General features: G+C 39.8%; 1 protein-coding gene across 2 annotated transcripts; it reads left to right on the plus strand.

Moving 5' to 3' along the window:
• The first annotated feature begins 358 nt into the window (after positions 1 to 358).
• Positions 359 to 12,994, plus strand: scyl3 (SCY1-like, kinase-like 3). 2 transcript variants are annotated; one of them, XM_015355093.2, is made up of 14 exons: positions 359 to 596; positions 1,334 to 1,573; positions 2,067 to 2,252; positions 3,018 to 3,131; positions 5,488 to 5,544; positions 5,720 to 5,822; positions 6,769 to 6,880; positions 8,552 to 8,629; positions 8,853 to 8,992; positions 9,531 to 9,715; positions 10,047 to 10,218; positions 10,359 to 10,520; positions 10,783 to 11,531; positions 12,327 to 12,994. In XM_015355093.2, exons 2-14 carry the CDS (start codon positions 1,409 to 1,411, stop codon positions 12,387 to 12,389), a joined length of 2,286 nt encoding a protein of 761 aa, XP_015210579.2. In that variant the 5' UTR covers positions 359 to 596; positions 1,334 to 1,408; the 3' UTR covers positions 12,390 to 12,994. The 2 variants fall into 2 exon arrangements, with proteins under 2 accessions (XP_015210579.2, XP_015210580.2); XM_015355094.2 differs by having other exon boundaries at positions 1,372 to 1,573.
• The last annotated feature ends 47 nt before the right edge of the window (positions 12,995 to 13,041 follow it).

The following is a 13,041-nucleotide window of genomic DNA, read 5'->3' on the forward strand; positions in this document are numbered from 1 at the left end:
AGCTATGAGCATTTATTAAACACAACATCAAGTATCGGTATTGCATGTCTATCCTGGTTTAACCGTACAGCCAAACCAAGTACCTCTCCAAGCTCGAGTGCCCTTGTGCACAAGCACTACTGTGTAAAATCGGCACCGACCATGTTGGTGAATAAGAGAGGTGTGTGATACTCAGTGCATCGACAGTGTGACGATTTAGAAGAACATTGCTTGAACAGGTCCAATTTAATAATATTTATATCGTTTGGTATAAGTTAAAAACCACGTTTAATTATTTTAGTAACACCGAGTTTAACCCACAAAGCTAAAACCACTCCCTTTCCAGAGTTGGTAGAATCGGTTCGCCTGACAGGAAGAACCGGTGTTTACAGTCGAAACACAGGAAGCTCAGAACTGTAAGACGTGTTTGTTAAGTTTTCGCCACCAAAATGGAATTCATTCACCGATTATGAGGCGTGAAACAGTTCAGATCGGCGGCAGTTTCAATGGCGTGACCATCTGAAGTCAGTAGAAAAGCCTGTTAAAACAACAAGGAGGTCTACAGTGGAGTGGTAGCTGAGCAAGTACTGCTCAGAGAAGTAAATATTTATTCACAGGTAACTTAATTCAGTGGAATATGTGTCATATCGAACAATGAAGAATAAACCACACAGTCCTTCTAGTTTGCTTAAATTAGCAGAACAGATGGATAGACCAGACGGTCGCAATACATTTTTCATTTTGTGTAATTTGTTTCTTAACGGGTGTGCAGTGTATTTCAGAATCCGCGGCCATTGCAAAATACACGTTTCCATCTGTTAGTCACCTAACACGAGGGGTTATTAGTATGCAATTTCCGTCTTTGGATTCCAGACCATGCATTTTGCAATCAACTATAACGCCAAAAGGCTCAAATCTTAGTACAAGGAATGAATCAGATCTTCAGAATTGGCACTACTAATCGAACTACTGTTCGTTGAAGATGCAGAAACTCAGATGATCTCTAACGGATTTATTTCGGGTCGACGATGTTTGGTTGATTTAAGTTTTGCAGTCTGAAACACAATTACCTGTACTTCTGCATTTTGCTGTACTCTCCGCATGCGTCTGTGCCACTATTCTATCGGGACTGCATAAAGCGTTCTGTGATGGTGGTCACCAAACTGATGCGCTGCATATAATGACTGGTCGAGGAGTCACTTCATAGTGAAGTTCTTCATAAGAATTTTGCACCTTAACTCAGTATTTGGTGGAAGGATCTTTGGCAGTCATTTAAGTTTGCACAGTGGTGTGGTGTAGTTTTGCCCGGTCTTCCAGGCTTTCAGATACTTTCATCAGTTGTTCATTCCATCAGAGCATCATTAGTCATTGTGCTGGGTGATTGACTGGCAGAGACCGGGAGAAGGACTGCTGTTTCCCTGGGGTGACCATGGGCTCGGACAGCAGCACACTGAAGAGCTGCACCCTGGAGGAATGTCAGCTGAGCCTCCCATCCGGACTCACCATGTACTCTGCCCTCCTAGAAGATGGGAAGCCAGCCTCAGTCTTCGTCTACAGGCCGGACAGCGAGGATAAAGTTAACAAGGCTGCTAAGGTAAGGAGAAGAAGCAGTGAATTGAAATAGGGTAAAAGTGAAGGACAGCCTTGGTCCCTGGGCCCAACAGTCATCCTGGGTTTAGAGGAATTTTGAAATCCAAGACAATTTGTGTGGTTGCTAAGATGATTTTGTCAAAATAAAATGGATAATTGTATACAGTTGTATAAATAATTAGCGTGGTTTTCAAAAGATGGGCACCACTGGGTTAATCAGAGGTGATTTAGATTAAGAGCATCATATTTAGTGAATTTCCAAGACAGACTTACCTTTAAATCTTTTTGTGTCAATTTTGGTTATGGAATCGGAATAGGTTTAATTATTTTGGCTGGGGAAAAGTCATGAATGGCCCCAATTCATGACCTTTGTGCTGATGTTTGCAAACATTAGGATGAACAGCTACACTCTTGACATGCCATGGAGCGCTCATACGGATGAATGTAAGTGTTTACCTGCTCAACTCATGTGGTCTCTTACCTGGTTCACACGGCAGCACCTGAAGACCCTGCGTCACCCCTGCCTACTGCGTTTCCTGTCGTGCACAGTGCAGGCTGGGGGAATCCATCTGGTAACGGAACACGTGCAGCCACTGGAAGCCATGCTGGAGAGCCTGTCTCCAGAGGAGATCTGTTCCGGACTCTACGACATTCTGCAGGCCCTCGTATTCCTTCACGACAGAGTAAGAGTCGTTCGCCTAGCTGGCCACCAGAGATCTTCAGCACACCGAGTTAGTTTGCGCTGGCCGAAAGCACCTTTTCCCCAAACACTTCACTTCCAGGTTGTCCAAGAGAAAATGCTGCACCTTTTCTGATAACTTATCAATAGCAAAAATACCGTGAATGAAAGTTTTAATGACTGTAATTTATTTAAATATATTAGCAAGTGATAAATTACACTAATGACAATGCATACCACTTGTGCAAGAGTTGTTCCTTGCACAGATTTCATTCAAGTCATTAAACAAAATGATTGAAAAAAAATACTTTTCCCTCATAGAGTAATAGCACATTGTATTACTAATTTGTTTAATGTTTTTATCCAGTGTGACTCACAGAGCTTACAGTTGCTTTTTTTACATATAAACCTTGGTGACCGTGTACACAGCTGGGTTTATGGGAGTGACATGGGGTAAAGTACCTTGCTCAAGGGTACTGAAGCAGTATCCTCACTTGGGATTTGAACCTGCAACCTCCAATGGGGAGCCTTAACCACTACTCCACAGTGCAGTGCTGTACCAATTACAGACACAAGAAAATATATGTAACTGTAGAACCTAGGAACAGTTTTTACACATGCTGACTTAAAAAGTAGTCTGTTTCACAAAACAATCACATGTGACAACATCTCAGTTTTTTCGTCCGTGCTCTGGTAACACACTCCTGCCTGGTGTGGGGATTTCTCCTTTTATCTGCCTTTAACTGAACCTGGCTTGTCTGTACTTCAGGGTAAATCCAGCCATAACAATGTGTGCTCGTCATCAGTCTTTGTGAGTGACGACGGTCACTGGAAACTTGGGGGGATGGAGACCGTCTGCAAGTTCTCTGAAGCCTCCCCTGAGGTGAGAAATGTTTAGACTGTCCTGGTGGATTAAATATGTCTGTATGTACCTTTGCAGCTGCATCAGCTTAACCCCTTAACATCTGTTGGGCCACAGGTACATTCATTTTTGGTAACGATTGTGAATTGTGGCCTTGGGATGAAATTAAGTGTGATTGGCATCCAATCACTTTCCACCAAATGTAGGGCCTATCAAGATTCCAAAAGAACTATTACTTCATTTTTTAGTTGTTTAATATTTATGATTGTAAACAAAAACCTCAACAATGGTCAAAAGCACTTTTATTGTAGGCAGATCTATAAAGGGAGTTCTTCACCACTTTATGATTAGCTAAAAGGATTAGTGATGATATTAATTGTTGTCTCTATTGTCTCTGTTGTCCTCAGTATTTGCAGTTAGTAAACATGAACCGTGAAGCAAATATCTGATATGTTGCATTTTGTCATAGTTGGTTTTAGTATGAGAATTAACATTATTATAACATTAGCCCAAAGTATGAGCTCTTAAGTATGGGCTCTAAATAAAGTATTAACATATGATTCAGTAAAGACCTGAATAGGATTCATTAATTCACTGGATTTATATCATATTCACAAATGCAAAGCTTAGTTCAAAGTTAATTAAAATTTTAAATACAATAATACAGCAAAAATGTTTATATACAGTGGTGTGAAAAAGTGTTTCCCCCCTTCCTGATTTCTTATTTTTTGCATGTTTGTCACACTGAAATGTTTCAGATCATCAAACAAATTGAAATATTAGACAAAGATAACACAAGTAAACACAAAATGCAGTTTTTAAATGAAGGTTTTTATTATTAAGGGAAAAAAAATCCAAACCTACATGGCCCTGTGTGAAAAAGTGATTGCCCCCTAAACCTAATAACTGGTTGGGCCACCCTTAGCAGCAACAACTGCAATCAAGCATTTGCGATAACTGGCAATGAGTCTTTTACAGCGCTGTGGAGGAATTTTGGCCCACTCATCTTTGCAGAATTGTTGTAGTTCAGCCACATTGGAGGGTTTTCGAGCCTTAACCACTTTTTTAAGGTCATGCCACAACATCTCAATCGGATTCAGGTCAGGACTTTGACTAGGCCACTCCAAAGTCTTCATTTTGTTTTTCTTAAGCCATTCAGAGGTGGACTTGCTGGTGTGTTTTGGATCATTGTCCTGCTGCAGAACCCAAGTGCGCTTCAGCTTGAGGTCACGAACAGATGGCCGGACATTCTCCTTCAGGATTTTTTGGTAGACAGCAGAATTCATGGTTCCATTTACCACAGCAAATCTTCCAGATCCTGAAGCAGCAAAACAGCCCCAGACCATCACACTACCACCACCATATTTTACTGTTGGTATGATGTTCCTTTTCTGAAATGCTGTGTTACTTTTACGCCAGATGCAATGGGACACACACTTTCCAAAAAGTTCAACTTTTGTCTCGTCGGTCCACAGAGTATTTTCCCAAAAGTCTTGGGGATCATCAAGATGTTTTCTAGCAAAACTGAGACAAGCCTTTATGTTCTTTTTGCTCAGCAGTGGTTTTCGTCTTGGAACTCTGCCATGCAGGCCATTTTTGCCCAGTCTCTTTCTTATGGTGGAGTCATGAACACTGACCTTAACTGAGGCAAGTGAAGCCTGCAGTTCTTTTGGATGTTGTTGTGGGTTTTTTTGTGACCTATTGGATGAGTCGTCGCTGCGCTCTTGGGGTAATTTTGGTCAGCCAGCCACTCCTGGGAAGGTTCACCACATTTGTGGATAATGGCTCTCACTGTGGTTCACTGGAGTCCCAAAGCTTTAGAAATGGCTTTATAACCTTTTCCAGACTGATTAATCTCAATTACTCTGTTTCTCATTTGTTCCTGAATTTCTTTGGATCGCAGCATGATATCTAGCTTTTGAGGATCTTTTGGTCTACTTCACTTTGTCAGTCAGGTCCTATTTAAGTGATTTCTTGATTGAGAACAGGTGTGGCAGTAATCAGGCCTGGGTGTGGCAAGAGAAATTGAACTCAGCTTTCCAAAGATGTGATAAACCACAGTTGATTTATGTTTTAACGGGGGGGGGGCAATCACTTTTTCACATAGGGCCATGTAGGTTTGGATTTTTTTTTCCCCTTAATAATAAAAAACCTTCATTTAAAAACTGCATTTTGTGTTTACTTGTGTTATCTTTGTCTAATATTTCAATTTGTTTGATGATCTGAAACATTTTAGTGTGACAAACATGCAAAAATAAGAAATCAGGAAGGGGGCAAACACTTTTTCACACCACTGTAATAATGGTTTCTGCAAGCTTTTGAAATGTGACAGGCTAGAGTATGTACAGATCTTAATAACACATCTTTGTTTTTACAGTTTCTTAGCAGCATTGGGTCTGTGAGAGAACAGAGGGTGGTTCCACCTGAAGAAAAGGTAATTAAGGATCTGTCTAAAAGGTTGCTGTCTGCTCCTCTACACACTTTGCATTTGTTTCTAAACTGTATTATTTATTGCGTACCTTTCTCCTTTGGTAGGCAAATGGTTACGTCCATTTCTGCCGCACTCTGGATGAAATGGGTTCTTATGAATGGGTTCTTTTCTCTTCCAGGTTGAAGGCTTTAAAATGCTGCTTGATAAACACGGACATGCCAGAGATGCCTTTTCATTCGGATTGGTGGTGGAGAACTTAATCCCACTCCTAAATGACTATGGTGAGTCCTTTTGTTGCTACCTTTTATCACATCAATTTGGCTGAGTGACTATAAGACTTGGAACAGCACTGTCAAACCACTACTCACACACTAACAAAGGGATAATAATTAATAATTGCTTACACTTTTGATGTATTTTCTGGACACTCCACTCAAAGCACTTTACAGGTAATGGGGACACCCCTCCACCACCACCAATGCGCAGCCCCACCTGGAAGATGCGACAGCAGCCATAGAGCTCCAGTACGCTCACCACACACCAGCTATCAGTGGGGAGGAGAACTGAGAAATGAAGCCAATTCATAGATGGGGATTATTAGGAGGCCATGATTGGTAAGGGCGAATGGGAAATTTGGCCAGGACACCAGGGTTACACCCCTCTCTTTTTCGAAAAACACCCTGGGATTTTTAATGACCACAGAGAGTCAGGACCTCGGTTTTACAACTCACCCGAAGGACAGTGCCTTTTTAACAGTATAGTGTCCCCGTCACTATACTGGGGCATTAGGACACACACAGACCACAGGGAGTGCGCCCCCTGCTGGCCCCACTAACACCTCTTCCAACAGCACCCTTAGTTTTTCCCAGGTCTCCAATCCAGGTAGTGACCAGGCTCACACCTGCAGAGCTTCAGTGGGCTGCCAGTTGTTAGTTGCAGGGTGATATGGCTGCTGGATGTGCAATGAGATCATTCATGGAGTCACCAGTAAAGTCAGTATTTTATAACTTCACACTTTGCAGTGTACAGCCAAGTAGCTCTCTTCTCATTCTATGTGCAGTGAAGTTTGTGCTAAAAATATTTAGTGTTTCATTATGAAAGTGATCCACGAATGAAGAGGAATTATAGCAGATTACAAAAAATGGAAGAACTGCTGCAATTTCACTATAATCAAAGTGATTTTTTTGTTCTTGCTTGAACTTGCAAAAACTGATTACCTGATTTCAGCTTCCAAAGAGCTGTTGGACAGTTTCCGAAATACATTACAGAGAAGCCTGCTGAACCCTGATCCTTCAGCTCGGCCTGCTCTCAGCAGCCTCCTCAAACATGATTTTTTCAGGTATGTTGATGTTGCCTGTTTAGTGGTAAAGAAGCATCTGTCAATTAACTCTTTGAAAAGCTTAATCTTTTTTTGATGTATACAAGTGGTTCCCCTCTCAGATCCTGGGTACCACTGTCCCATCTGGGTTTTGTTCCAGCCAGATTGTTATTTGCAGGCTAATCGGTTTAATTTTTCTGAAACATATTTAAATTTCTGATTGTCTACCAACTTCCCAGCTTTAGAATTCCCGTCATTCAGTTGTTACCTGAAATGTAAACAGTTGAATTTTTATGGGAAAAAAGCACACTATTTAGGACTGTTTCTTACAGTGTCATACTCAACTGGGTGTTAATTAATAAATTGGTCACCCTATTAAGAGCTGCTCGGTCCTAAACATGTTGGAAACAGTACACTAAAGGTCACTTATTCTGAAATCCAAGGACAGTGTAAAAACAGGTATTCATGAAGTCAGCCAAGGAGATCAATTAAAGGCATCAATTAGCACTGGTATTTTAAAGCAGTGGAACCCTGATCCTACAGGAACACTGTGACTTCTTGGTTTTTGCTGCAGTTGAGTTCTTAATCACAGACTGACTGAGTTCTGTTTAAAGGAGAGCTGCAGTCCTAATTTCTCAGTCTGATTACTAAATCTTGGTAACAAAATGAATTCGTTGATAGTATTGGAAAACTTAACAAATTTCAAATTAAGCACAAAATTGTGAACTTTATGAAAGTACTGTAAATCATAATGCAAGAAATTGTATAGGGCCAATAATGTTGTTATGTTGTTAAAGTCGACATGTTGTCGCAAACCCCTGGTCTTGCCAAAGGTGAGAGTGAGAGTTCCCACGAATTGCGATGTGATGCAGCCCTTCCTGCTCACTAGTCACTGTAATGACTAATGTGATGTATGAGCGAAGTACAGGTTGTCCAGTAGACAATTCACCACAGAAATGTTCCATAATGATTTGCATAAAGTAGTATTTGTTGGCAAAAGTAAATCAAAATTGAGAGCAATATTTCTATTGGATTAAAAGAGAAGCCTGCTTCTTTACAATGTAACTGCTACACGTCATTGAAAGTTTTGTTGCCTGGTTCTAAATAACTGAAATGTAACATATTTTGTTATGTAAATTGGAGGTTTTACAAGTTACTTTTTACATTTTACTTTTATCATAGTTTCAAATGCACTCATCAGTGCTGATTCTTTCTAACCCTAAAATAAATAAATAGTGTTGCAGTTCCCCTTTAAGAGTTGAAAGCAAATGTATACATTTTAGAATATCAAATGGGATTTGTAATTAGTGTCAACCCTGCTCTCATTCAGGAATGTTGCAGAAGGAAAAATTCACATTGTGGGTGTGTCTCATACATTATTATTCCTACCTGTGTCAGGTCATCGTCAATCAATCAACTAGTTTGATCTGTTTAGTCAGAAATAATGTCAAGCAAGTTGAAAAGTTGAGAAGAGGCTGCATTAAATTCTGTATGCAGAAGTTGCTGGAGACACTCCCCTTAAAGTAGGGTATTCTTAACACTTAGGACTTAAAGAAAAAACAAGCAAGTAGATCAATGAATTCATCAGAGATTTAGAGCTGCTGAGAAATTCAAGATATCCCTTAAATGTTTTGGTTATTCATTACTGGTATAAATCCTTTGTAGTATTATGATGTCTCATGTGCTTTACAGGAATGACTTCCTTGAGGTGGTGAATTTTCTGAAGAGTTTGACTCTAAAAACAGAAGAGGAGAAGAACGAATTTTTTAAGTAAGTGAGCAATAAGACTAGTTAAATGTTATATCCAGTGTGGTATACCCAGAATATATTTCTTAATAGTTGTCAGGATCAAAAATAAAATGGAAGACTGCACCTGTTGGCAAGAGTGATCTTGGCTTTTGTTAAAAAAAAAGCTTTTTTTAAGATACTTGAATTTGTTTCAACAAACATTGTGCAGATTTTCAATTGAAAGAGTCATGGTTTTCTCTTGCAGGTTTCTCCTGGACAGAGTTCAGAATCTTCCTGAAGAGCTGATTGCTTCACGCCTCATCCCGAAACTTCTAAACTCACTGGTGTTTGCAGAACCTACAGCCGTTAAAAGTTTTCTACCCCATTTGCTCATGCCAAAGAAGGGTAATAGCTTTTATACAGTAAACACACCTTGTTAGCAATATTGACAATGTTCTCTGAGACTCAAATTAAATCAAACTTCAGCCTGCTGGCTAATCCTTGATGGTAGCATTTTGCTTCCTCAAGGCTTCGACATTGTGCCCAGAAGGAATCTTCTGAAGGTCTTCAATGGGTTTGTAATTTGTGACTGGAGGTTGGTGGGTTGGACAAGGGTTTCGACAGCAGCGTGGAATAGTGATTAGAGCTGTGGAAGCATAACTGGAAGGTTCTAGGTTAAAATCCTTTTGGAAAGCTTGAACTAGGTCTTTTTACTGAAAGCTGTAAATTGTAAGTTGTTTCAGATAAACATATCAGCCCAAAAAATGTATTTGTGCAAAACTATGAGCAGTTCATTTATAAAAAACTGTTTTGATCTGTTGGTTTTGATAGTCAATGCCAGCGACAGAAGCATTTTAGAGCCATGCTTTATACTGTATTTGTATCAAGAGCAGTGTGTGTCATATGCGAAGGTCTCATGCTTTAAATGTGTTTGTGTTAACAGATTCCAGTGAAAACAGTCAGGAATGTCTCCTCTCGGTGTCTCTGTATCGTAAATATGTAATTCCTCAGCTGCTGAAGTTGTTTAAAGTTAATGAGGAGCATGTCAGGATGGTATTGCTGTCCCACATTGATGTCTATGCAGAGCTCTTCTCACATGAAGAACTGAAGAATCAAATACTACCTCAGGTCTGTTTTTGAAGTCCCGGTGCATTTCACTTTTTGAATGTAGACTGTAGGTTTCAATGGCATAGTGTAATAATCATTGAGTGAGAGACCAGTATTATGTGGTTTTCTCAGTAAACGTCTTTTGTACTTTTTGGAGACAAAAGTAGTTTGCCAATTATAGTGTTAGTTTTACAAAAGAAACCTGAAGTTCTTTTAACATTCTCTAGAATTACACATATGTCCCATGGATAGTAACAGCTGATAGATATTTTGTTTAAAATCAGTACATAGAGTCCTTGTAACCATGCCTTTTATTTTGCAAGCCCTAAGTGTCTCCCCCTTCTCTCTGAAGGTTTTGCTTGGTATGAGAGACACAAATGACTGTCTGGTCGCGATGACCCTGCAGAGCCTAGCGATTCTGGTCCCTTTACTTGGAGCTCATGTGGTAGTTGGGGGAGAAAGATCAAAGGTCTTCAAACGAACCACACCCAACTTCACCAAATCAACTGAGGTCACACCTGAAGGTAAGCACTGCAGCAGAGTCCTAGACACTAAATAAAACTAGACAAAGCTCTGCATGTGACAAGCGTTTTGTTATGTTGGTGCTCCTTAAAGCGCACAGTGCTTTCTAAGGAATATCATTAACTGTTTTCTTCTTTTCAAGGCTCTCCGGTTCACAGTGTCAATAGCTTCAAAACGCAGGTGTCCCAGCCCTCTAAAGTCTTGAAGCTTTTCTCTAAATCCTCTGAAGCAGCAGAGTTTGTGCTGGAGAACATGGGCTCTCTTGGCTCAATAGCGCAGTCACAGCAAGTGCCAAAGAAAACAGGTGAGTACCAGCCTACAGGTGTGAGGGAGAACTGTTCACAGTATTGCTGAAAGGAATATAAACGGATAAATATGCGCTCTTGATAACAAGTACAGTATTTCTGAACACTTTTCCAAAGTGGAATATTTTGTTCTTAATATCTTTTAAGTGCAAAAACACTTAAATGACCAAAATCAACTGCAAATAAATCAACTATTGTGATTAAATTGAAATGTGTGTGTTTTTCACACTTGAATATGGATTTTTTGTTCATCTCCAACAGTTAATAGAGATTTGAAGAAATTGCCCTTGAATGGATTCAATGACAGAAGACCACCCATCTCTGCTGGAGAGGAGAATCTTCATGGCCTGGGGAGCATTGCCAGAGATGGTGAAGAATGGCCAGACTGGAGTGATGCCGAGGAGATGGAGAAGAACAAAACTGTGGAGCTTTGTGTTCAGCCAGTGGACACCCAGAAGACAGTGAACATCACAAGGGACATCAACATGGAAGAGGAGCCCTGGGAGGATTTGGAAACATGCAATCATGGATCTGAAATGACTTCACACCAGGCATCCCATGGATCAGCAGGCGACTCTACTGCTTCACCTCTGGGTGATCCTCCAAAGAACCCATTCCCTGGACCTACAAAGAAATCCAACGCTTTAAAGCTTAGCTCAGCTTCTAAACCTAAAGATGAGAAAAAACAGACTGACTGGGACAATGACGTAGTACACCTCTCTGCCAAACCAAGCCAGATGCAAAAAGTTACCAGTGGCGGCTTAGGCGAGGAGTTCACAATAGAAATCAGAAAGAAACCCGAGAAAGATCCTGAAATGGACTTCTTTGCGGACATGACCCCCGAGATCAAGTTGTCTTCAGCCACGTTGATGTTCACTTCTGAAAGGACAGATGCCGTTTTTGGATCTTCACTGGCTGTTCCTTCAGGGCATACGGAGCTCCTGGATCAGGAATCATCAACAGACAGACTCACAATTATTGCCAAGTTTGCTGCAGCTGACCTGGCTGATGTAAGTTTTACCTGAGACGATTTGATTTAAAGAATGCCATTCGTTTATTCTCACCCGTCTTTCTTTTTTTGCAATCGTGAGTTCCTAAGAATTTGCTTTTAACAGTTCTACTTTTTAACGGATTTAACTGTTATTTTGAAATAGATATTCAAATTGACAGGTTTTTGCTGTGAAGTCTTGTATAGGAGTTACTGGGCTTTTCCATATTGGAAGTTTAAACTGTGATAAATATAGGTTTCAAGAGTGATAAGCTGAACTTGCACAGCTGAAAATTGTGACTTTGTCTTACATTAAATTCATGGATATTGCTGCCATGTTTCTGACACTTTAAGAGGAATTTAAGTTAAGCCTTGCAATCCTTAGCATCTCCTTAAAAAAACAGAATTCTATCCTTGTTTTGGCATTTTAGGTAATTTACTGTATGTGCATGTCTGGAAGGTAATTCTGTCTCTGATCAATAACCAATTGAGAATATTGTTGTAGTAAAATTGAATAGTACTAATGAAAAATGTCTAAAGCAAAATTTGCAGAACTGCTTTGACCCGCTGATTTTATGTAAGTCTGTTAAGCTTGAGTTAAAATGTAACAGAAGAGCCCTTGGGCCTGCTAAACTCTTCTGACCATACATCTTAAAGTTAAAGATTAATGCCACATCTTTACTAAAAAGTTAAAGATACTATAGTCCATATAGTCCATATTTCTGAAACATATGTTGAACAAATTGATGACGCAATTTATAGAGTATTCTTCAGAAGGTGAGATCATGCTGTGACTCGGTTTGTTTAAATTTTTCAGACGGAAGCTTCGGGCTGGGGCGATAGTGATGACCTGAACTGGGAAGATGAGAGTAACTGGTGACACCTTGTGGAGGATCAGCTGCAGTTGCACAGACATTGTCCCCATTGCCAATCAGTTGGAAGAACACTGACGAGGCCAAGAGGAACCTTTTAATTTAAGTCCCGTTTTCCTTTAGAATTAAATCCAATTAAGAACATTAATCAAAATTTAAGAACCAGTACTTTTTTAAATATAGTTGTATAGTTCAACTTCGGACATAAAAGCTGTGGAAAACTTACCGAGCCACATCGTTCTTACACTAGTCAGCCAGTAATTGTTTTATGTGGATAAGGTGGCACAATCTGCATAATGTTTTAGTACAATAAATCAACTTTGTCTAGTTTTAATGGGATCTACCTTAATGCAGAGAATTACTTAAAACCTGGAAATGGTGATAAAACCAAACTTGAAATCTAGTATGATGAACAGGAGAATTAATATTTTCTAATGGTTGTTTGTGCCATATAAAGAGTAATGAGTTTTGCATAATCATGGGAAAAGGGCCTTATGAGAGTTTCACTATTTTCTAAAAAGTGAAAAAAGAATGCTATATTTTAATGTGTAGGAAATTTACATAATTTATTTGTGTTTACACAGCTGCTGATGGAATAAATGACTCTACAGAATGTGACTATTATTCTTGAAAAAATGCACCCCTTACATCATTCCATTA

Source organism: Lepisosteus oculatus, chromosome 9 (genome assembly GCF_040954835.1).
Source record: "Lepisosteus oculatus isolate fLepOcu1 chromosome 9, fLepOcu1.hap2, whole genome shotgun sequence".
Taxonomy (NCBI): Eukaryota; Metazoa; Chordata; class Actinopteri; order Semionotiformes; family Lepisosteidae; genus Lepisosteus; species Lepisosteus oculatus.

Excerpts from the sequence above, each read along its gene's own strand:
- scyl3 (XM_015355093.2), top strand. The coding sequence starts at position 1,409 with ATGGGCTCGGACAGCAGCACACTGAAGAGCTGCACCCTGGAGGAATGT. Across the intron at positions 3,132-5,487 it reads TCTCTGAAGCCTCCCCTGAG|TTTCTTAGCAGCATTGGGTC; the intron begins GTGAGAAATGTT and ends TTGTTTTTACAG. Across the intron at positions 10,521-10,782 it reads GCAAGTGCCAAAGAAAACAG|TTAATAGAGATTTGAAGAAA; the intron begins GTGAGTACCAGC and ends CATCTCCAACAG.